At 44.6% G+C, this 24368-nt stretch overlaps 1 protein-coding gene across 2 annotated transcripts in view; it reads right to left on the bottom strand.

The window, feature by feature from the left end:
* Positions 1-24368, bottom strand: part of USP7 (ubiquitin specific peptidase 7) — a 99635-nt gene that overhangs the window by 25197 nt on the left and 50070 nt on the right. For both annotated transcript variants that reach the window (XM_044452486.1, XM_044452487.1), the window contains exons 3-13: positions 17201-17399; positions 15815-15953; positions 14887-14975; positions 11310-11418; positions 6638-6768; positions 4016-4070; positions 3233-3313; positions 3057-3147; positions 1577-1659; positions 1299-1408; positions 762-918 (exon numbers count right to left, since the gene is read on the bottom strand). In XM_044452486.1, the coding sequence (XP_044308421.1) occupies positions 762-918; positions 1299-1408; positions 1577-1659; positions 3057-3147; positions 3233-3313; positions 4016-4070; positions 6638-6768; positions 11310-11418; positions 14887-14975; positions 15815-15953; positions 17201-17399 (1244 nt within the window). The remainder of the gene's footprint in view (positions 1-761; positions 919-1298; positions 1409-1576; positions 1660-3056; positions 3148-3232; positions 3314-4015; positions 4071-6637; positions 6769-11309; positions 11419-14886; positions 14976-15814; positions 15954-17200; positions 17400-24368) is intronic.

The raw sequence follows: 24368 nt of genomic DNA, 5'->3' as shown, positions 1-24368 counted from the left end.
ATGACATGGATCACGGCAAGTGTGGTGCATTGTGTTGTACACCAGGGCCAGAGCTTGGTGGTGAGGAAAGCATACAAACACAGAAACAGAGCGAGTCAAAGGGGGCCTCCCGGGCCATCCAGTCTGACCCCCGGCTCCAGCCAGCTCCGCTCACGACATGCCCACCATGTGCATGTACAGCCTATCCTTAAATGCCCTCACCAATGGGGATTCATCTACCTCCCATGGAAGCCCATTCCATACCCTAGTAGTCTTAACTGTCAGGAAGTACAGAGGAGCCAAAAAGGCAGGAAGAGAGAGAAAGAAGGTGAGGATAATAGTAATAACCTCTCTCTTGCGCTCTCTCAGAGAAAGGAGGAGAAAAGAACTGGAGATGATAGGTAGGAATCTGAGGAAGGTCAAATGCTAAAAACATTCCCAAGGTAAGTAAAGGAAGAACTTCCCAATGCGCTCACAATGGTGGTCAAAGAACTGAGATCTTGGTGGAAGCCCCGCCCTGCATGCTCAGCATGGCTACAGGCCAGGCTCCTACTGGATACTAATTGAGCAGTTTTGCCATCTTTCTAAAACAGCTCCTTGCATGCACACATAGCCCACATGTATGATGCACAGAGACCATGAAGAATAAGGAACCTGAAGCTGAGGTGTCTAACTTGCTTTATTAAATTATTTTCAGCAGATTTAACAGGATAGTGCAAGTCAGCTCTGTGAACAATAACTTAAGAGGTCTACTTCCACCCACCCCCTGCTCAATTACTTACTTTTCCGTCCCCTTTTGGGTTCAAGTAAACAACGTAATGTCCACCATGGTTATCGCCACTGTGCACAAGGACTGCATGAAGTATGTAATTTGCAGCATCTTTAGGGTCTGTTTTTTGCAAGAATTCATCAAGAGGCAACTGATCCGGAAATTCAAACCTTTTTTTAGTAAACAAAATAAGAGAAAAGATTGCTTGAGAGTGAAAGCAGGCAGAGAAGTTTCTCACAGAACAAGAAATAGTTTAACAAATCAGAACAAATTCTAGGGACAGCCCTGAAACAAGTGGAATACTCATTGCCTGGTGGTGATGGGTAACAGCAGGGCTCCCCTGTGTGAGCTATGTCGACCTGGGCACATACAGGGCACAACCCCACAGGGCCAAATAGCATCGCTGTACCAACACAGCTGAGGAACTGTCCTGCAAAACTACATGGATCTGTTTCTTAGAGAAGAAGTTGAAATCCCACAAGCCGGAGTTCTGCTAATCACCTCTCACTGCAACACGGCTTGGTTTTGGCTTTAATGCAAGACTCATTACCTGTCATTTATCTTGATATTCTGGTCAGTCTGGGGGTCATACATGAACCTCATGAGTTGCAGATGCAACACAGGTGGCAACGTTAGGAACTTTACACCTTTTTCTGCTTCCTGAATGATAAAGCAAGAAATAATTTACTTTATATTTCAATAATTTACCATCCATACTGTACCATTAGGTGCATTACGTAAGGCACCAAACAGATGTCCTCAAAGGCAACATGAAGTTTAGTGCAGAAGCTTTTATCGCTGCACATTTCTGGATGAGGCCACACATACCTGCAGACCATGCTCTCCAGCATCATATTTATTGTCCCCATCCAGCTGTTCCACTGCAACATAATCAATGAAGGATTCAAATACTGAAAAAGAAAAGTGTGTTAAGAAGAGAAGGCTACCAGTTATACAGACGTCATGTGTGAACACCCGACAAGAAATGCTTTAAGCCAAGTGCACATTTTGGCAAAATCTGTTCTATGTGGTTCAGTGTTACGGAATCTTTTCTTTCAATTCTTTTCGGTACAATTAAGATGTGTCTGGACCGATGTGTCTGTTTGGTTTTGTCACGAATGACAAGTGAAGGCAAGCCAAAGAACTTATTTGGACTTCAATAACGTATAGTCATGATGTTTCAACTGGGAGTTCTGCACTGTGGAGTGGAGCGGACCGGACCCAATGGCCTCACTGGCCAGTTCCAACTCTGCTGTTCTATGACTTGCGACTCACCCCGTCCATCTCCAGGGAGCCTTAATAGCTGACACAGGGGCTGCCAAACTTATCTGAAAGTAACTACATTGCTGTGCTGCAACAACAACTGCAGCTCTTCCATTTGGGTGGAACTGACGACAGGGAAATGTTGCACCCAAGTCAATGCAACACAGCCTGCACTGGACACTAACATTTCCCTCATGAGGAAGTAGTGATGAAGGGATTAGAAAAGCTAACCATGTGTAAGGATGTTTCATTGGAGGTCAAGGTCGTCTAGACTATTGCATTCCATACCATTGTATAACTGGGTATGCGTGTGGAAGCTGGACAGTAAGAAAGCCGACAGGAAGGAAATTGATGCGTTTGAAAGCTTGGTTGGACTGACAGAGAGATGAACAAGGGGGTCCTAGATCAACTCAATCCAGAGCTTTCCTTGGAAGGAAAGTGACAAAACTGAGGCAGTTGTACTTCGGACACATCATGAGAAGAAAAGAATCCCTGGAGAAGACCCTCATGCTAGGAAAAGTTGAAGGCAGAAAAAGAAGAGGAAGAGCAACTATGAGATGGATTGATTCCAGAAAGGAACCCGCAATCTTGAGTATACAAGAACTAAGCAGGGCTGTGAAGGACAAGACATTTTGGAGGGGTTTCACTCATAGGATTGTCATAAATCAGAGTTAATTTGATGGCACACCACCACCACCACAATGGAGAGGGGCAACCAGGCACTTTTTATATCAAACAGGAAGCAAAGAATCCCAAAGGTCATTGTTCAACCTCTTGCCTGAAAGCAGGAATTGCCTCCAAAATGCTGGACATAAAAGGTGCTAAAAGTACAATAGCTCCAAATAATAGTGTGGAAATTTCCAGAAGCAAGGAGAGATAGAATTAGAAAGGGGGGACAAGGGTCCCTCACGATCTTGGGCTAGCCAGAGCCAGGTGTTTTTTCAGGTAGACATGGTAGGGAATTAATTCTTAAATGAGATATAGCAGGCAGAACACTTAAGGAGTTTACTAAAGCATGTGAATTTTACAGACAGTGTATACTTACTATTTTTCTTTCCCTTTATACTTAGCTGGATATCATAATAGTCCTCTATTCGTTCAGACCGATAGTCTACATGCTTGCACTGAATATATGACTGCAAACAAAAACGAAGGCATGAGACACCAGAAAAGGATTCAATCCCACCCCCAACCTAGTTGATATACAAAACAAATACATACCACCATCTTCCCCCTGAATAATTTTGGTATAGTGCCTTCTACACAGGTGCCTTTCATTTTATTTTCAACATTATCAAGCAACTGAAAGAAAAAAGAAGTCTTGCATTAGAAATTCGCATGTATTTAATTTATGTCATGTGCCATTTCCACCAAGTGAGAGTTCCACCCAGTGATCCCCCATTCAGGTGTGTAAAGAAAAGTAATTGTTCAGTTTTAACTCTAGCCAAAAATTATTGAATGAATCCAAACAACATTTTCTTAATAAGAACAGTACTCTACTTCCTGGAAAGGGTGCCGATGCAACACTAAGATCTCTCTTGCAAGATTTTTCCTCAACCCCTATGCATCACCCTGCCCAGCAAATCACCTTCGCCATGCCCCAAAAGACTCATCTTACACTCCCAAAATTGAGCTTCTGTTCTGATTATTATTTGCTAAAGAAATGCCCCCCAGCTCCAATCAGTAACTTCAGATAAGGGAGAGCTGGATGTGGTTCCACCTGCTGGAAAGAATGAAACTCTGCACATGCACAGCACCAACAGTAACCACTCCCCAAATTCCAGTGCGGAAATCTGAGAATCAAGTTGGCTTCTAAAGTTGAGCACTGGCTCAAAGTATTGGCAGTGATGCCCCGGCCAGCAATTCTGCATAACCCCCAGGAGATGAACTGGAGCTGTTCTGCAGCTTCTGCTTTCAGCAGAGCTTGTGCAGAAAAGCTTCCTGTGAAATGCTAATAACTGCCATCGATGTCATATAAATATTCTGACAAGAATCAATACATACCACTCGACATAGTTCCTGGACGTCGTGTTGCATGAAGCTGTCTAAAGTCTCCCATCTTTATTCAAAAATGAAACAAAGTTTTCCATTTATACAATGTTCATATTTAAAAAGAACTGAGAAAGACCAGAGATGTTTGGTCCTCTGAACTAAAAGAAAGAGCAGGTAAGAATGGAGCAGGTGGAATAAACTGAAATCCCTGGTGGAGAAATGCCTTGGAAAAACTCTCTTCACCTACCAGCAAAGCCAGAGCTTTGCTCTGTGTTGTGAGGGCACAAAGGAATGGACAGTCTGTGCTCCGCCATGGGAAAGTGCATGCGCGTTTCTTTAACACAAAAGGGCTATCTGGGAAAATGTCAGGCTGAGAAACCTTGGAAAATTAGGATTCTACATTGTGCAGTGAGCCTCCATGGATAAGAGAATCAGAGAATAGCAGAGTTGGAAGGGGCCATAAAGGCCATCTGGTCCAGCCCCCTGCTGCTGCAGGACACCAAGTCACACCATCCCACTCAGAGGGCTGCCCAGTTTCTTTTTGAATGCCTCCAGTGTGGGAGAACCACCACCTCTCCAGGCAGCTAGTTCCATTTCCAAATTGCTCTGACAGTGAGGCAGCTTTTCCTGATGTCCAGCCTGAATCTGGGTTGTTGCAGCTTGACTTGATTATTCCATGTCCTGCACTCTGGGATCAGCAAGGAGAGATCTTGGCCTCCCTCTTTGTGACAGCCTTTGAGGTATTCATAGATACAGAAGTTCACTTTTGACACAAGAAGTGTGATGGGGTCAGTAATGGGGAGGGTGGAGGTAGCACTCAACCTCACTTGTCCTTTTCACATGTGAAACTCACAATGATAAAGAACACCCACAAGTGGCTAAGCTCTCGCCAGAAATACAATCTGCCATTATGGGTACTAAATGTGGTCTTGCAGGGATTCTATTTCTGACTTAAAGGCCCATCAATTTGCACAAGTGGGAGAGCGACACAGAGTCCTCACCCTTTCTCTAATGCCGCTCGCTGCCTACTCCCCACACTCCGGTTCAGTCCTGGTGGACCACCGCTGGCAAGAGCAAGAAGTAGGGCAGACGATGCCCCAGCATGCAACATGTCCTTGACTCCAAACACCTCGGAACAGTAATTCTGTTTGGATTCAGAGGAGACTCTGCTGGGATAGATTAAGGTTGCCCTGACTCAAATTTCCAAAATGCAACGCACTGTTGTGCCAAGATTGCAACAGGATAACAAGAACCTCCTGTTTTGCATGGACAGGAAGTTGCCTAATCCTGAATCAGGATATTTGACCACCGGATTCAGGAGGTGGGGCATATACACTAATTAAATATATCCCCCGATGAGATTCTTTTAACTGGAGAAACTAGGGAATGAAGCTGGGGTTTTCTATGCTGAGTGATGGTCCCGTGATGGAGTCACTACATACCCAACCAAATGCAGATTGCTGGTTTTGACGCCTTAAATGGTTTAGGGCCATATTTTTCCAAGGGACACATCTATGTGCCTGCCAAACCATTAAGATCAGCATTGGGGGTCCCAATCTCTAGGCTACCAGCCACAGCTGGTAAGGCTTTCTCAGTGGTGGTCCCATACATTTGAAACCCCCCTCTCCAGGGGCCTCATCAGTGCTTACTTTGAAAAAGCAAACAAACCTGCAGTCATATTTATTTTGGTCTCTGTCTGGTCTTTTAAACAAAGCATGAGCAGCTCACAGTTTTTAAAGACCACAGAGACCAAAATAAATAAATTGTATGCTTAATGGCTATTTCCACAACAATGCTTTTGCAATATTATAAGCTGCCACATGAGGGCAGTGTATCCTGAAATAAAGCTTTAACCATTTAAAATAAACAAACAGGCACTCAAAATTCCTGCCATTGCAAGGCTTCTAGGATCCACTGAGAGGGCAAGTGCCAGATAATGGAAACTGAGTATTAGCTAACTAGAGACGGAAGCTGCTTGCCATGGCGCTGGACACCTGCACAGATGAAGCACGGCTAACTCACCAAATTTCTCACCTCAGTAAAGGCAGCATGGGGCAGGGCCACATTTATTAACTCCAGGGTGTAAAGCTTAAGTGTTTCATTGATTAACCAGCTGGATTAACCAGTTTGAAGCAACGTTTAATAAATCATGAATATATCCCCTAATTAGTAAGGAACTACATGTGTGTGCATGTGCGCGCGCGCGCGCCTGTGGTCAAGCACTTACAGAACTGCAGGTAGCAAATGCTAATCTTAAAAGCACTGCCTTCCCTTCTTTCACTCACAGGAGAAATGATTCTTCTAAGATGCTTCAAATAACATGCATGTATGACAAATTACAAGTACAGGTCTTGCTTCAGAAACTGTACCTACTGGTATGGAAATTTAATTAATTAACTGATCAAAAGATTAAACATCATAGAATTACTCAATTAAATGTAATTCACTGGGCAACAACCCAAATAATAAGATGCAACCCATGATGGGCTTTATACTTAATTTAAGAGACCCTGAAAACACACTTGAGGAGAAATCACAAACTTTGATTGAGGAATGCATGGCCCTGAAGAGCTGTTTGTTTGTTTTTATACCATTTTCCTTTCCTTTTATCCTTGGTGTCTTTCCGGCACTTACCCAAAAGATTTTGTTAGCTTCTTCGTTCCCACTGGCTTGTCACTATGCTGAAGTTCATAGAACACTCTCTGCAATGCTAAAGGAACGCTTTTGGAGGAATCATCTCCTTCAGTGGGCATCATGTACACAGCCTAAAAAAGAAAGCCACCGGTTTAAGTGGGTCGATGGCAATGGATTTTGTGGCTCGTCTGAGGCATCCCTTTCATCCCAATAACATTTTTTTAAAAGTCACACTGGCATGGAGGAACCTTACAGTACCAGGTGGACGGCTGCACCTTGGCCCCCTGCATCCTGTCTGTGTCTGGGCATCGTTTGCTTCCGTTTAAGTGAACATTTGTGTGCCTCATTCCTGCTATGCCCCAGATGTCCTGGGGATTCTGATGCAGCCAAGGCAGCCACAGAGGTGGGTCAGCAGAATCTCTGGGCAGGGGACAAAGGCACAATGACTGTGACCAAACAGAGCAGGTGGGGCCACAAGCTGCTCTATGATCACTCAGAAATGAAATAAGCAGCATTTGGAGGCAAGAACTTTACTCTGCTGAGTACTGCCGAGGTTTCAGCAAGGGGCGGCATAGAAATGTTATAATAATAATAATAATACTGAGAAAGGGTGCTTTCCAAAGGAATATTCAAACAGGAAGGGTCGGGAACGAATGTGGGCCTGTGGCTTCAAAGGGGTCAATATATAAAAAACCTAATGTGTAAAAGCCCTAACCCTAACCCTCTCCATCCTCATTTTAAATGTTTCCCCTTTAGACTGGCCTTTCAGTCTATCTGCACAGGACGTTGTGGCAGGGGCTGCATCAGGGATCCAGACAAAGGAACTGATGGCACCCTGCTCACATATCGCCCCCCCCCCCCCGCCAGCCGGAACACCTCTTCCTTCCAAGGCAGCCTGTGCAACCTCAGCAATCAGCTGGGGCAGTTGTTCTTTCCACCGAAGCTGCAACGAGGCAAGGAGGGGGAGTGGAATGCTAAGTGCCCCTGCCAAGAGCACAGCAGTCCCTGTGGCTTCAGGGGGTGAGATGCTGAACAATTCTCTGTCCTTGGGATGCTCTCCACATCTTGGAGAGGATTGCTCTCTTCAAACTCAAAATGCCTTCAGTTCTCACCTTCTCGGGAACACAGTGTCAGCTAATTAACTACTGCTGAAAATAATATGAAAAACTCAAGTAATCAATAAACATATAAAAGGACAAAGCATGCCAATAACGAAAATCAGAAATGATAAGAAAGTGAATAAGACTTTGGCAATGTTAGGAGAAAGGAACAAATCTTTGAAATACTAATATTAAATCCTGCTCATGGACAAGAGAAATACAAAGCAAATTCGAGAGCAGAACAGATTAAGAGCTTGAGCAGAAGCACAGGCTAAGGAAGATGAATAAAGGACATTGGGGATATATTAGGAATTTTATTCTATTGAACCATCCAAGATGCAGCCACCCTAGAGGCTGAAGCAGAGATTTGAAACCAAGTAAAATGGCAGAGACCAAATGAAAACTAAGCAAAGAAAATTAAAATGGCTTAGCAGCAGATGAATCACCTCTAAAGTTAAAAAAACATTAGAAAAGAAACAAGTCTTGCAGATGTAGCAGCAGACATGATGAAGATGCCTCTTGATCTAAAGCAGGGGCAGGAGCTCTTGGGTGCATCATCTGCTCAACCGAGTAAGAACAATGGAAAACATGGGAAAGAATACCAAGCATCTTACACTGAGAGGTAGTAGAGGAAAAAGAATGTTTACTCGTAAGAGGAGAAGCCCAAAGGAAAACAAGTTGAGAGAGGAAGCAATTACCAGTACAGAGAGATGTACAAAGAACAGATGAAGTTTTGAGGATTATTTGATGTGCACATGGTGGGCATGTCGTGAGCGGAGCCAGTTGGTGCCGGAGGTCAGACTAGATGGCCTGGGAGACCCCTTCTGACTCACTCTGTTTCTATGTTTCTATTTATGATCTAAGAAAGGGCTGATATGAAGATCGAAGCATTCAAGATGAAAAAAAAAAAAGAAAGCCAAGAGTCAAATTAATTAAAGCTAAGTAGACTCAATAACATACAGCTAAGCAGTGAATGAAAAGAAATCATGAAAATAAGAAAACTATACAGTAAAATAGTACAAAAGAAGAAGATACACGCTGCCACCTTAAGCCAGAGGAACTGAGAGAAGGTGGTGGTGGTGGTGGTGGTGGTGGTGGTGGTGGTGGTGAAGGAACAGCAGATGACCACCCTGACCCAAAAGCGAAACCAAGGAATGCTCAGAAAACTCCATTTTGCAGAGTCTCCATTTTGATTATTTTGGCAAATTGTCTAGTTTCTATGCTTGTGAAAACATGGGCAATGCACTGAGCCGAGTGACACTGTAAATTTTTCAGGGGCCAGGGAGTGGTGTTGAGTAACCCACATGGCTGTAAAAAATGGCCAACATTCTCAATAAATTAGATTCTATTAACAGTACCAAATTCCGCAATTTTATATGGCATATAAATTACTAAATATGACCACATGCAGAGCTGAAAGAAATTGAAGTGTGAAGAAATGGCCTTAAGTCTTCATTGAAAGTATATCCTTATTTGCTTATCTAAACTCAAAGAACTAAAGAGGATTCTACGGGAGAAGAAAAATAATGGGGGAATCTCTTTTGGCACATGCATAAATAAATATTGAGGAAAGCTCCCTTTGGGAATGACCACCCTGCAAAAAAGAGAAAAGGGAAAAGAGGAAAAGAACAGAAAAACAAGTAAAGGCAAAAAAACTATCAAGCTCTCTGATGCCAAAAAAGGGAGCTTATTTTGCATACAGGCCAAAGAAAAACACACACTCATTGCTCAACTAAAGCATTGTGACAGGCAAACTGAGCAAGCAAATGAGGAAGTTCCTTAAGTCTGTTTATTTTATGGGAAGACCAAGGATGAAGAAATCAGGAAAGACCAAGTAATGGGATCACTGCAATCCAAAAGGACTGTGCCAGCGCTGTGACCTTCAGACTGACAGAATGCCATGGCATTCTTGTTAAAAACAGCAGTGCATGAATGGCCAGATGGGAGAGAGAGAACGGGCAAACAGAGCCTCCAAAAAAGGGCCTCTGATCCATCTTTGTACCTCACAACTGTGTCCTCTCTGCTAAGGAGCTCAAGAGCTGCCTCCAAGTTGATCTCACAGCCCACAGTAACCAAAAGTCTTACCCGCTCTTCTACAAGTATGGTGGGGCTCCATAAAAAACCTTCCAAGATTACTACCTATTAATCTGTTCAGTAAAGGGTTATGGAAATGTAACTCAGCCTGGAAGGATCACCCAGCAGGAGTAAAAACCGTGAGATGTGAAGGCAAGTCATAATGGAAGGCAATGCATACAACAAAACTCGCTAGAACATTTCCGCAGGGCCTTTTCCCCATCCTTGTGAGGTGCACTCCATCCCTCGCCAGAACTCCACTGGCAAGAAACCGGGAGCTGTGAGTGAGGAACCCAAAGCGTTCCCTCTGACACAATGCCCTGAGCCAGTCGTTCACCTCGGCAACCCTCCCCTCCCTGGCTGGCCACAAAGCCGATGGGCAAGGCAGAGGAAAAGGCCACTTGGGCCTTTAGGTCCCCAAGTTCCTTGCCCAGAGCTTCCAAGTCCCTAATGATCCTGCCCACCCCCTGCCTGGCGGTGTCGTTCGTCCCCACGTGAATCACATGAAGTGGCTTGTGACAGCGAGGGAAGAAGATGCTCTACTCTGTCTGTCATAAGCTGGACACGTGCACCTGGCAGGCAACAGACCTCCCTTGCCTCAAGGTCAGGGCGGCACACCACTGCCTCAGTTCCCCTTAGCAGGAAGTCCCTGACAATGATCACCCACCGCAGTAGATGGCCTTCGCCTCTCCTGTAGCAGCCCCCTGCCTGTAACTGGCCCCAGGCTGGAGATCCCGGACAAGTTGGTCCCCCAAGGCCTCATCAGTCCCAGCCTCCCCAAGTGGAGAAAACCTGTTTCCCAGCTTCAGGTCAGTGCCAGGAGATGGAGGAGGCCGTACTGGCCTCCCCCTCCTGCAGGTGACATGCCACCATGTCTCCCCAGCTGTTTCTCCCTCGGACCCTCCCTCAACCTTCTGTCCAGAGGGGGGCTGCTCATGGGTGGCCTGGAGAGCCCTCCCAGCCCTCAGGCTCCCCAGCTCATCCTCTAGGAGGAACACCAGCTTACACCTGGGGCAGGTGTATCCCTGTCTCTCCTGAGGAAGAAGGGCAAACATGTCACAGGTGTCACAACAACATCCATGATTCCCAACATGGCCGTCTCCTGGCCTGACACAGGGCACCCCTCGCAGAACCCACCTTCTTCCCCTGTCTTGTCTGTCTTGCACTACACTACCCTTCCCTAACTTTACTCATCTAGTTCTCCCAGACACAGGAATAATTACAAGCAATTATTAAAACAAACAAGCAAGCAAGCAAGCGAACAAACAAAACAATGACCTGGTGAAGAGAATCCCCAGGCAGCCCGGGCCACAGCTAAGGGATGCAATTGTACAGGCTGCCTTCCTGGAAAACATCTGAGAGGGATGCCAGGTATATGCTCTTGCCCAATTCCAAATTAAAGAAATGCAGCCTGAACAGATAGGGAAGGTCACTCCTACTTCCTAACCAATTCATTAGGATACAAATATTGAAGGGAAGACAGAAAACCCTTACTTTACCTTACGTAGCTGGTTTGTGAAAAATAATGTCTGTAATAAGCTGTTCATATAACAGGTTGCTCCCTGGTTCTTCAGCCCCACATATCCTGTATGCTTCTTGGAATCCCACCTGTAACAACCATAGAATTAGTTGTTACACACGGATAAATTATAGACACATCCAGTTTGTGAATACATAAAGTCCCCTACATACAAACCTTCGAGTTGCAAACTGTCAAAGATGTGAACATGCTTTTGTGTACTTAACTGTAATAACTGAGAGAAGTGAGTCCAGCAAAGTGTACGCAGGTTGCACCAACCTATCACAGTAATGCCGTATGAGGAAGAACCCATCAGACAAACAACATGGGTGCACTTCCACACTGCTACATACCCTGACGCATAACTTCTGGAAGTCCTCCAGTGTCATTATAAACCTATTACAGTACAATACTATATAGCCAATTGTGTTAGTTGGTACCTAGACTAACTTTGTTGGACTTATGAACAATTTGGACTTAAAAATGCACTCTCAGAACAAAATTTGTTCATATGTAGAGGACTTCCTATACTTTGTACTGGAGTCATGCCACAAATATTTTCACCAAAAGAATTCAGATAATTTAAATATGCCAGTTGACAGATTATATGTCCACTAAAAGCAATGCTTAGATTATGCACGTGCAGAACTCTTCTTGAAAAATTGTAGCAAGCCAGGGTGACTTTCTAACCAGAATTCATATATGTGCTTGTTAACCACCCAAACACCCTTGGCTATAAAGAGGGAGGAAAGGAGGGAGGACAGACGGACTGTCTGTGTACATGCCTATCAGACCATTAAGATCTTCTATTAAGACCATTAAGATCTGTTCCAAATGAAGTAAGGGGAAATGGCAAGGAAATGGGCTTTTTCTGTTATAGTGCCCCATCTCTTGAATGCTCTTCCCAAGGCGGTGCAACTCACCACTCAGTTTCTGTCACCAGGTAAAAATGTTTTTATATTGCACTTGTTTTTAGTATAATTCATGGTTTTATTATGCCATTTTCACTGCTTGTTTCTATTGTTCTGTGCATTTGTTCTCCTGTTTCCACTTCATATTTATTAGATTTTATGATGCATTGGATTTACTAATTTTTAATTTTGTTATGATTTTATGGTATATGTCACTGATTCCTGATTTTGTGAGCTACTCAGAGAGCCCTTTGAGTATGGGGCAGCATGCAAATGTAACAAACAAACAAAGGGCTGGTTGCCATGCCACAATTCAACTGTGTGTCCCACAAAAGGATTACTAGTGGATGGACCACAAACTGCAATCCAGGCCAAAATGAGAGCAGGCTCTTTCCCAATTATCTGTACAAGATAATTGGTAAGAGAAGTCTTGTTTCTTTGACCCACAGATCCAAGCCTTTTCTTATGCCACGGTTGCTACTTTCAACCCACCTTGTTTGGGCATGGGAACACAAGCCTGGCTCAAGAGCTTGCATAAAGTTATTCGGCATATTCCACTAAAGGTAGTGAAAAATGCGTGCATTTCTAAAATAACTGCAAAACTGAATATGATGCTCATCATCACCTTGGCAACAGACTAGCATAAGGAATGCCTAGCTCAATGGAAGAGTTTATGTTCATCCCCAGGGCACCCAAGGGCGACAATGCAGGGCACCGCAGACCAGCCTCCGGTAGGAGCTCCTGAGGTATGGTGTGCACCTGCAGAGGACTCTTCCCAGGGTCCCACCAGAAAGGCAGTGGCCTGTTAGCCACACTGTCAAACATGGCCCCTTGCCAACCATAGTTAGCATATACAGAACCATCCAAAGAACTTGCTTTGGGACAAGGCAAAGAGACCAGCAGAAGGGCATTCTCTATGAGACGGCATGAAAAGGTTTTTTTGACCACCCAGCAATTGATGGAGATTACAGAGTTTTACAAAGTAATTTTTGCTATTGTCTGTTTTAGGTGCTTCAATCTTTTCAATGTTTTTTCTGATTTTATGACATTTTATTGTATTTGTATTGACTTTTGTAAACCACCCAGAGCTCCAGCAGTGGGTTGGTATAGAAACAAAATAAATAAGCCTCTTCTGTTGTGCAGCATGGCCAACAGTCATGCTGGCTGGGAATTACAGGAAGTGCATCTAATGCATCTGAGGCCAGCAGGCCAGGAAGGCCAAGCTACCATATGTACGTATGCACAGAACGGTGTGCACATTTGCGTAAGTTGTGGGTACCACAAACTATGCACTTACACGTCCAGGAGAGAGTACTGTATGAGAAATCCCACTGCACCGCTTTAGGGCAAGATGCTTCTAGGAATTTGGGCTGGGGGACAAATCCCCAGTTCCTTATTCGTTTGTACATGGACTGGCTGTAATCAGCATGAGGCACCAATGCCCGATTGTGCCTTGTGCCCCAAGTGTTAACCTCAGGGGTACTAACACTGATATAGAAAAACACACATATAGGAATAGCTTTAGAGATATTAGAAGTTTTCCATGATCATCCATGTTGAAAATGGAAAGACACAAAAGACCCTATTAAGTATCTGAATGCTTCAATATTATAAAAGCTAATTTACCCCTCTCCCCAAGTCTCCATTTGATACCCACAGCAGCAGAGCTATTGCCATGTCAAGTAACTGCTACTTTTCAGCCATTCTCAACAAGAACTTGTGGTAAAAACCCTCCATTTAGTGTCTAACTTGAAAATATAACTTTCAGTATATATCATCTGTCATGCTAGTCAGATCATTCTTTCAAAAATTAACTTACGTTGCAATTATAGTAAAGTTCAACCTTATTTTGACTGGACTTTTAATTGTGCCAAAGTCTTTCCTACTTTTTCACATAAAGAGAAAGGGATATTCGACTTTCTTGTACGACTTATTCAAAAAGCATCATTCAATTCTGTGTTACATATATATGAGCTGTATTTAAGGACCTTAAGGCAGCTTACCTAATTATACTCCTCCTCTCACATGCTCACAACAAGGGAGGCTGGGCTACGAGTCTGACTGGCCCAAAGTCACCCAGTGAGCTCCATGGCTGAATAAAGAAGTACAGTCTTCACTACTCTCCCCCATGTACCCATGTTCCCTTAAACCTGGCAGATGCCACAGGATTCTTGTCTTATTTCTTGAAGGAGATGAAGAAAAGAATTCTGTGGCAGCCTCTTCTCTGAAGGTGGTCCTCTTTCTCAGATGGACAGAACCACCTGTTGGCAGGTAAAAAGAATGTTAAATCACTATGAACAAGGCATCCATGCACAGGAAAGGTACTCCACACACAGCAAGAGTTCACAGCTGTGCTTTCCCATATTGTATTAACCCTTCAGTCAGACGCTGTAAACACAGGGTGTCTTGCAAATAGTTTGTTCGATAGATTAACCATCTATAATGTATGGGAACAGGATGAGTAAGAGATCTTGATTCAATGCACAAGAGTTCCACAGGGAAAGGAGCGTCAACTCTTACTGAGCCTACTCTTCTACTCTGTTTGCATCCAACATAAATGCATGATTTCAAGTAAATTTTACATGGGACAGGAAAAAACTATACAGATAGTAATGTGTTGGTTCCTTTAAAGCATAAGCTACTTACGCTACACCGTGGGGAGCATCGGCTTGAACGTACACTTCAAAAGTTACTTTGTCATCTTCTATATAGCCTTTATCTGGATCAGTAACTTCCTACAAAAAAGCATTGACACCAAGAATGTCAAAATGAAGCGTACATAATGTGATTATTTTTGGGGTTCTTCATGACCCTGCTCCATTCGCAGATCAAGAGCAACCAGGCTGGGAAAGCTCTCTGCTATGAGCATCTTTGAGAGCTCTTTTTGGCTGGTGTGCTGGCACTGCCTTTCTGCCTGGCTCCTGCTCCCAGCAGAAGCAGGCTGGGGTGCTCCACTCCTGCCCTGGTTAGTATCATGTTATCAGCCCAGAACGCTTGCTTGTCTCTCCCAACACAGCATCCCAGTTTCCTCCTGGCAGCAGGTGCAACCGTGTCATGGACACTCCCAGTACATCTGCTATCTCCTTACTATCAATGGGCCCTGAGACTGTAGGTGCAGCTTCAACACTGCAGGCCACACAACGGCCTGGGACAAGCACACCTGCCTCCTCAGTGAACTGATCTACCACTGATTCCCTATGTCTCATATAATAGTGAGCCAGGCATGATCAGAGTGGACAGGCACTTATCTAGAGCACTGCACAACACCCCTTCTGTCAGCTGGACCACCCTGCAGCTCAGAGATTAATCCAAGTCTCACAATGCCCACCTTATTTACTGAATGTTCATCCTCCCCTCCCTTCACAATTCTCAGAGTGGCTTACATAGTTCTCCCTTTACTCACCCCCATTCTATTGGCACATGATCATTGTGAGCAAGTTCAGAATGAGGAGGAAGGGGAAGGAGAGAGACTGGCACAAAGTCATCCAATATGCTTCACGTGTGGAGGTTTGAACAAGCTTTGCCTTTGGTTCTGGACCACAGTGGCTCTTGCACAGCCAACACTGTTACTTACACTCCATGACATAAAGTTGGAAAAGCCCCAGTCGTTTTCCTTATGAAAGAACAAGTGGCTGATACGGCGACTGAACGATTTCTCATCATCCTTGTAATTTATTATCTTGAGCACTGCTTGTGCATGACAAGACCATGACCTGCAACAATTAAGAGATAATACTTGACATATTAAGTTGCAAGGAATTCACTCATAAATTGTGCTTTACTGAGCAGGCCTGTTTTACTTCTTGTCATCCCTGGATTTAAAACTTTGCCTCAGCACTCTTCTCAGGGGAATGAGCAATTAATATTATTATTATTAATATCAAGGAAAAGTCTCTGTTTTTCATGGAGTTGTTTCTATACTCCACTTTCTGGAGAAATCTTGCATCTTAGTGAGGAACACTCTGAAAGACTTTTGTTACTACTGGTTAAGAGCAAGCTAAAGAAGTAAGTTTCCCAAGAAATGTAATTGCTTGCTCATTCAAACCAGACAATAAAGAACTGTGAAGTTCTTACACCTTCACTCAAAAGAAGCTTTGGTGATTTAAAAGTAAAGTAGCCAATGGATGGAATATAAATGATTAATAAATTCTTTAAGTCAACTGCTGGCCCCTATTTGTTCTGTAGCATTTAGCTTTTGACAACCCCGCCCCCCCCACCCGCATACACACATACACAATTAGTTTTTGGTTTTGCTGAAGCAATTGCAGCAGCTGCCACATTCTAACATGCTCAGGTAAGTTACACACAGGTGTACAAGCACATTCACATAACCTGCACCTCAAACTTATGCTTCAGGCCAAGGTAACAGAAATCTATACATAGTTATCCCTATTGTTATCACAAAAACGCACACTACTGCCTACTTTCACTATGTGCATTGCCATGAACAATTTGGGTCGCATATGCCCCATGCAGCTAAGTGCTGCAGAACACTGGAATTTACATATTTGGTGCTATTATACTAACTGGGAATCTTTGATCATTCCAGCTGTCTGCATCCTCATTTGGCCCATATATTTACTACTTCTTCTACTGAGCTTTCTTTGTATGGCTGAGAATCAACTACCTTTCAATCTCCCCAATGAAGAGTTCTGCCAATTCAGAACATTATATTCTACCGGATAACCTGGCCCATCAAAGGACTGTGAACATATCCTGATAAATTACTGTCTACTGAGTCTTCCCACAGTTCTGCTTCTGTGTTCCACATCCACGCATATTCTCACAACCTGTTGCTCTGTTGCTTCTCCTTCCCAGCTGATTCTCCTGTAGTTATTCTCAGTCACCTTATGTGGACCATATGTTGTCATCCATGACCACTCAAAAATCTTGAGGAAAATGTCCTCAGTGAAACAGAGATAGTATACTTATATTCCTGGAATGATCTGAAGGAACTTACGTGGAATCAGACTCAGCATTGCACTGCAGAAAGAATCCCACACTTTTTTGGTGTGGCCTGTCGGGGTAGAGCCGTGGCATCACCATGATCTTCCATGGAAGATTCCGTACGAAGCAGGGGGGACTTAGGACTGATTCACTCAGCCGGTTGAAACGTTCCACTGTGAACTGAAATGTCGCTTCTGACCTCCAGCTTGTGTCTGTAAAATGCAGAATGAATCAATTAAATACAGAGGATGGTGCTTGCTCCTGTGGTTCCTTGTGCAAGGACAAAGGTGCCCAAGCCCCTCCACTGGTATGACATTACAAAACATGGTACTAAATACATGCAGCAACAACCAAGCCACACTGTACCAGTCAGGCACAGACAGAGCAAGAGTGTGGCACAACCCAGTATTGAGGTGTGATGCTGGGTAAAAACAAACCCACCCACATTAAAAGAATCAGAGAGCTGTTTTGGGAAGATTCCAAAACGGTGGGATGTCAACCCAAAGACACACCTAGCATGTGGGTGGAGCTCTTCCTGAGTCCTCAGTTCTGAGTCTGAGACCAGGATTGAAATAACATCTGAATAACATCAGAGATGTGTCACCCCTGTGTCAAACAGTAAGTACTAGACACCAGTAGAAAAGGTGGGAGGGTATGTGTGAATGCACAGATCACTTGAAGAACAACACTCACAGGTAAGGAAACCTGCCTTTATTCTTCTTGGCCTCTGTGCATCACACATGTGGGCACTGGCAAGCTTAGCTCATGGAGGAGGGTGGTGTCACACAGCAGATAGGAGAGGAGAGGACAGCTCTGCACAGTCCTCTCGAGCTCAAACATCAAGACGATAATGGCGAAAGCAGGTCAAGGGATTTGACCATGTTGCCACTCTACATATGTCAAAAGAGACACTCCAGCATACAGGGTTGTGGAGGTCGAGGTAGCTCTTGTAGAGTGTGCTCTGATGGAGCCAGAGAGCAGCAGTCCAGAAAGCTCCTAGGCCAGAGATATAGTATGGACTACCCATTTAGAAACCTTTGTTGGGAGACAGGGGTTCCCCAGTGCACCCCAGCATGCACAATAAAAAGTCTTTGAGACTGTCTGCAGGATTGGGTCCTGGATTTGTAAAAGGCTAATGCTCTACAAACATCAAGAGAGTGGAGGGTGATTTCTATAGAGTCAGACAGGTTTTGAAAGAATGCCAGTAAAATGATAGTCTCATGCATGTGGAAGGAAGAGACAACTTTAGATGCAAAGGTAGGGTCAGGGCAGGAAATGACACAGTCCTTATGAAAGGTGATGTAAGGAGGGAAGACTCAGAGAGCAGTGAGTTTACTGGCTCAGTGAGTGGCAGTAACAGCTATCAAAAAGGAGGTTTTCCAGAAGAGCAGGTCCAAGTCCAAGTCCAAGGAGGCCATAGGTTTGAAAGGAGGCTTAGTGACAGCACGAAGAGATGTTGTGTAGGGTGGCAAACAGATCCACTTGGCGAATGCCCCATCAGTCCCACAGGGATTGAATCACAGCAGGGTCTAGCTCCTGTTAGTTTCACATCGAGTGAAAGTTCTGCTTAGAGAGTCTCCTAGGACACTGTTGGCACCTGCAATATGTGGAGCACTCAGCACGGCATGTGATGCACCAGTGCCAGATGTTGGCAGCAAGGGAGACAAGATTACTTGACCTGTTTCACCTTGTTTTTCATATAAGTGACCACTGTGGTTTTGTCCATTGTAATTCTTATGTGGTGATATTGGATGATGGCCTGGAAGCAGCGAGGGCTTTCTTTATAGCCAGAAGTTCCAAGAATCTGATGTGATGATAAGCTTCATCTGGCTTGGATGGTAGACTAGCCACAGTAGGCTCCCCAACTGAGGAGAGGGGCATCCGTGGTTATGGTTTGTTGGGGGTCTGGTGGAGAGAAGAGGACCCCAACAGAGGAGTTGATCTCATCTGTCCACCAACAGAGGATGGTTCAAACGCAAGGAGGGATGCAGAGTCTGGTGGAGCAAGGTTGGATTTTGGCATCAAAAGATGTTAGAAACCAGAGCTGGAGAGATCTCATATGCAGTCAAGCCAGAGGGATGGCTGGAACTGCTGCAGACATTAGGCCAAGGATGCGCTGAATCGTCACAGCAGTTGCCGAATGAGTATTGATGAGAAAGGTGAGCTCCTTGGTTAGAGCAGATATTCTGTCTTGGGATAGAAAGGCTCTTGCAGAGCTGAAGTCAAGCCGGGCTCTGATGAAATGGAACGATGGTGTAGGAGAAAAGCAAAATTTAGCTGGATTAATATAGAGACCAAGTTGATTGATTACTGAACATGTGAATTCAGTAGCTCTTAAAGAGATTTCTGTGGATGGAGCCACTATAAACCAGTCATCTAGATAGGGATATGTGCAGACCCCATTAAGATGAAGGTAGGCACAAACAACAGCCATGCATTTTGTGAATACATGAGGGGCAGCTGCCAAACCAAACTGGAGAATGGTAGATTGAAAGGGGTCCATTGTTCACCTGAAAACGGAGGAAATGGCTGTGGGACTCCTCAATCGAAATATGAAAATAAGCATCCTTAAGGTCTACAGAGGTGAACCAAGCACCCTCAGGGAGTCATGGGATAATGGTTTGCAGAGAGACCATTCTACAACCTTTGGGTTTAATCTATTGGTTGAGGGCTCTCCAATCACAAACTGGACAAAGGCCTTCATCCTTTTTAGTAACCATGGGAGATTTTATTGAAATGCCACAAATCCAAGGTAATAGCAGGCCAAGAATAGAAAAAGGGCTGAAGGCGATGGTTAAAACACAGAGAGGGGTGCACAGGCTTTCAAAGGAGTCATATGTGCCTCCTAGAGTTGTCCTGATGCCCATAAACTTGGTGGATCCAGGGTGGGGGGTCCTGGTGCCTAGTTTGTGTGCTAGGATGGTACCAAGTAGTGGTAGTGGGCCTTGATTTGAATGGGTAGGAGGGTCACCTATTAGAGTCACCCCCCTTGAAGTCAAGGGGCTCCTCAGGGCATTGGACATTACAAAGGTGTCAGGCCCTGACAGGTTACACCCGAGAGTACTTAAGAGTGTTGGCAGGGGTTCTCTCACACCCGCTGACCTCCATTTTTGAGGCCTCGTGAAGAAGTTCCAGAAAACTGGAGGGTGGCATCAGTGGTCCCAATTTTCAAAAAGGGTAGTAGAAGGGACATGGGGAATTACAGACCTGTTAGCCTTACATCCATTGTAGGAAAAACAATGGAAAGGCTCATAATGAGAGAGATCTAGTGATGCTAGATAGGGAAGAGAGGCTGACAGCCACACGGCTTCCGCAAAAACAGGTCCTGCCAGACAAATCTTGTGGAATTCTATGACAAGGTTTCGAGATGACTAGATGGAAGGGATGCAGTGGATGTGGTTTACCTGGATTTCAGCAAGGCCTTTGACAAAGTGCCCCATGACATCCTGGTGGAGAAACTGAGGAGTTTTGGGATACACCAAAGCACTGTCCGGTGGATTAGGGCATGGCTGACTGATCGAAAGCAGAAGGTAACCATTAGTGGGGAATCATCAGGATGGCAGCCAGTGACAAGCGGGGTCCCCCAGGGCTCTGTCCTGTGGCCGATCCTGTTTAATCTTTTCATCAATGACATGGAAGAAGGGGTGAACAGTCTGCTAATCAAATTTGCAGACGATACTAAAACCGGGGCAGTGGCCACAACTAAGGAGCAGGTACTCCAGATCCAAAAGGGTCTGGACAGACTATGGAAGTGGGCAGGAGACAACAGGATGGCTTTCAATGTGGATAAGTGCAAGGTCTTGCACTTGGAGCACAGAAATGGGTGTCATAAGTACAGGTTAGGGGACAAGTGGCTGGAGAGCAGAACTTGCGAAAGGGACCTCGGGGTGCTGGTTGACTGCATGCTAAACATGAATCAGTGGTGTGATGCGGTGGTCAAGAGGGCAAACGCCACCCTTGGTTGCATTTCCAGAAGTGTGGCTTCTAGATCGAGAGAGGTGTTGCTACCGCTCTGTGCAACTCTGGTGCGCCTGCAACTGGAGTATTGTGCTCAGTTTTGGACCCCTCGTTACAGGAAGGATATAGCCAGGTTAGAGTCAGTGCAGCGTAGGGCCACAAGGTTGGTGGCCGGTTTGCAGGGGATGGGGTATGAGGCGAGACTGAGGGAACTGGGTCTCTTCAGCCTGGAGAAGAGGAGACTCAGAGGGGATATGTTGGCGACATACAGGTATATGAGGGGATGTCATACGGAGATGGGTAGAGAACTGTTCTCCCCTGCAAAGGAAGGCAGGACACGCTCCAACAAAGCAAAGCTCAGGGAACCAAGGTTCCATTTAGATACCAGAAAACACTTCCTGATAGTTAGGACCCCGAGGAAATGGAATGGACTTCCATGGGAGGTGGTTAAGGCCCCATCAGTGTGGGTGTTCAAAGATAGGCTGAATATGCACGTGGTGGGCATGTCGTAAGCAGAGCCGGCTGGAGCCGGGGGTCAGACTAGATGGCCCGGGAGACCCCTTCTGACTCGCTCTGTTTCTGTGTTTCTATGTCTGTGCCACTTACAAGAGGTAAACGGTCTCGAAGGTAGTGGCTGACTGAGACCCATGCAGCAAGTGGCATTTCTCACCTTCTGGACCAAGTCCATACGATCATCAGTGGTCTTGTGAAATAGAGCTGCTCCATCAAATGGCATATCCTCTATTTTTGTGTTTGCTTCACCAGAGATGCCATATTTCAAGCTCTGCATTCCGCCTGATGTTGTACAGTATGGATTTCCTGCCTAGCCAGGTGGGTGACCTCATTTTTAATTTCATTAGCCAAATCCTGGGCACTCTTGGAGAGAGACCATGCTACTCTACCCCTTAGCATGAGGCAATATCTAGCCATGGTGGCTTGGTAATTTGCCAGCTTTGCCATCTTTATGGAAAGAGTAGTGGAAGAATAGAAGCAGCAACCAATTGTGTCAAGGCGTCTGAGTTCCTTCCTACAGTGGCTCTGGGAGGAGTTGATAATAATAAAGTTGAGGGTATTGACAAAAAGAATTTGGCAACCTTCTCTTGGTACATGTTTCCAAGTTGACAAGGCAGAGGGGTCACCAATCCTGGGGATTTCCCCTTGTGGCATATCGCATCAAATAAAGTGGGTAACAGTGGGATGGTGACTGGTCTGGCTTTCTCAGCATAGACCGACTCTAAGACCGGGTCTTTTGCCTTGGTAGGTTCTTGTCTGAGGTTTGAGTGCAATACTGTGAGCCCATACGAAGTACCTAGCCAGAGAATAGACTCCAGTGTGCATGGGAAATCTTAATGTTGGGACTGATGTGTGAGGTAGTACACTGGAGCATTGGTCTGGAGAAGATATGGCCAAAATAGATGTATAATGGTCATGTTCTGAGTGATGTTTGATAAGGTCAGACTGGAGGCTTGGCAAGCTAGAATGTGGCTGTCTGTCACAGGTAGAGCTACCTGTGTGTAAGTGCGGCTCCACAATTCGGCTTTAAGACGGTCTGCCCAAGGTATCCTCGCCTGCTTGGTGAAAGCCTGGCAGTGTCAAAAGGAGTCAACGACATGAGACTCTCCCAAACAGAAAAGGCAAAGGGAGCAACTATCTGCAGGAAGAAGTTTCCTGCTGCATGCTGTGCATTGAGGAATGGGGCTTTGAGCCCCATTTTATCTGTTCGATAAGGCGACACCAGAAAGAGAGGCGAGGAGCTAATTTTGTTTTTTTCTTTGCTTTTTTTTTCCTTTTTTTGCTTCTACCAAGAAGGTAATATAAAGAAAGAGAACCTGACAATACAGGAGATCAAGAATTTGTCGAAGCCAAACAACTTTGCAAGGTATGTTGAACTTCCTGATGCACTCATGATAGTGGTCAAGGAAGAACTGTGGTCTCGGTAGAGCCCCGCCTTCATGCTAGCCATGTTTGTGGGCTGGCCTACCATCAAATTACTAATCAGTCAGCTTTGGAATCTTCCCAAAACAGCTCCATGCATGTGCACAGAGTCCACATGTGTGATGCACAGAGACCATGAAGAATAACTTGCAATAGTTAATAGTTGAGGGCTGCTTCATATATTTGGTTTAAGTGAAACCCACTGGAGAAGTTCCACTACTACCCTCAACAGAAGCAGGATGGGAGTGAATCCCCTTGTATTTCAAATGGGTTGTTGTAACATGCCCAGAGACCATCAGTTACTGGGCAGTATAAAAGTTAAAGATGTTAAACTTCCCTTCGATACTATAATTTAGAGTACCAGATCCTCTCCCAACTAGTCCCTTTCAAATACCACTGGGAAATACATTGGTTGATTCAGGCCTTCTCTTCCACAGAGCAGATTTCTGAAAAATAGTGCAGTTAAAATGTATGTATTATGTATTTTTAAATTTATAGGCCACTGAATAACTCAACAGGGCTAAATGGCATACAACAATAAAATAGGACAAAACACTACAGTTCTCAGTAACAATTTTTAAAAATCCAAATGCTGGTAGTTCATGAAATCTTAAAACAATCAAGTTATTAAAATAAGGTTTTAAAATGTCTAGGACAGTCTTCGTCTGGTGCCAAAATGAAAGCAGTGATGGAACCTGGCAGACCTCTGCAGGAAGCCCATTCCAAGGGTGGGGGGCAGCCACAGAGAAGGCCCCTGCCATCCCTCTCACCTCCTTTAGGGATGGCTCTTTCAAAAGGACCTCATTCCCATTGGATGGGTAGAAATATATTGGAAAAGGATTCAAATAACCAGGGGCCAAGCTGTTTAGGGCTTTTTATAGTAAAACAAGCATTTTAAATTGGGCCCAGGCTTCAACTGGCAACCAGTGTAATTTAAATAGAATAGGTGTTACATGGGCTCACAAACTGATACCCATCACCAGATGCACAGCCCTGTTTTGGACCAGTTTTGGACCCTATTATTATTATTATTATTATTATTATTATTATTATTATTATTATTATTATTACATTTCTATGCCGCCCCTTGCCGAAACCTCGGGGCGGCTTACAACATGATAAAATACATTGAAATACAATAGTACATAATAAATTACCATTAAATATAACAATACAAAAAATACATTGATTTACAAATACAAAATTAAAATTATCTTCAAAGGCAGTCCTATGTAGAGCACATTGCAGTAATCTAGCCAGGATGTTATCACTGCATGAACAACCGTGGT

Source organism: Varanus komodoensis, unplaced genomic scaffold (assembly GCF_004798865.1).
Source record: "Varanus komodoensis strain SLA01 unplaced genomic scaffold, ASM479886v1 scaffold73, whole genome shotgun sequence".
Taxonomy (NCBI): domain Eukaryota; kingdom Metazoa; phylum Chordata; class Lepidosauria; order Squamata; family Varanidae; genus Varanus; species Varanus komodoensis.
The sequence above is the reverse complement of the archived record's forward strand: the minus strand, read 5'-3'. Positions and strand labels throughout refer to the sequence as shown.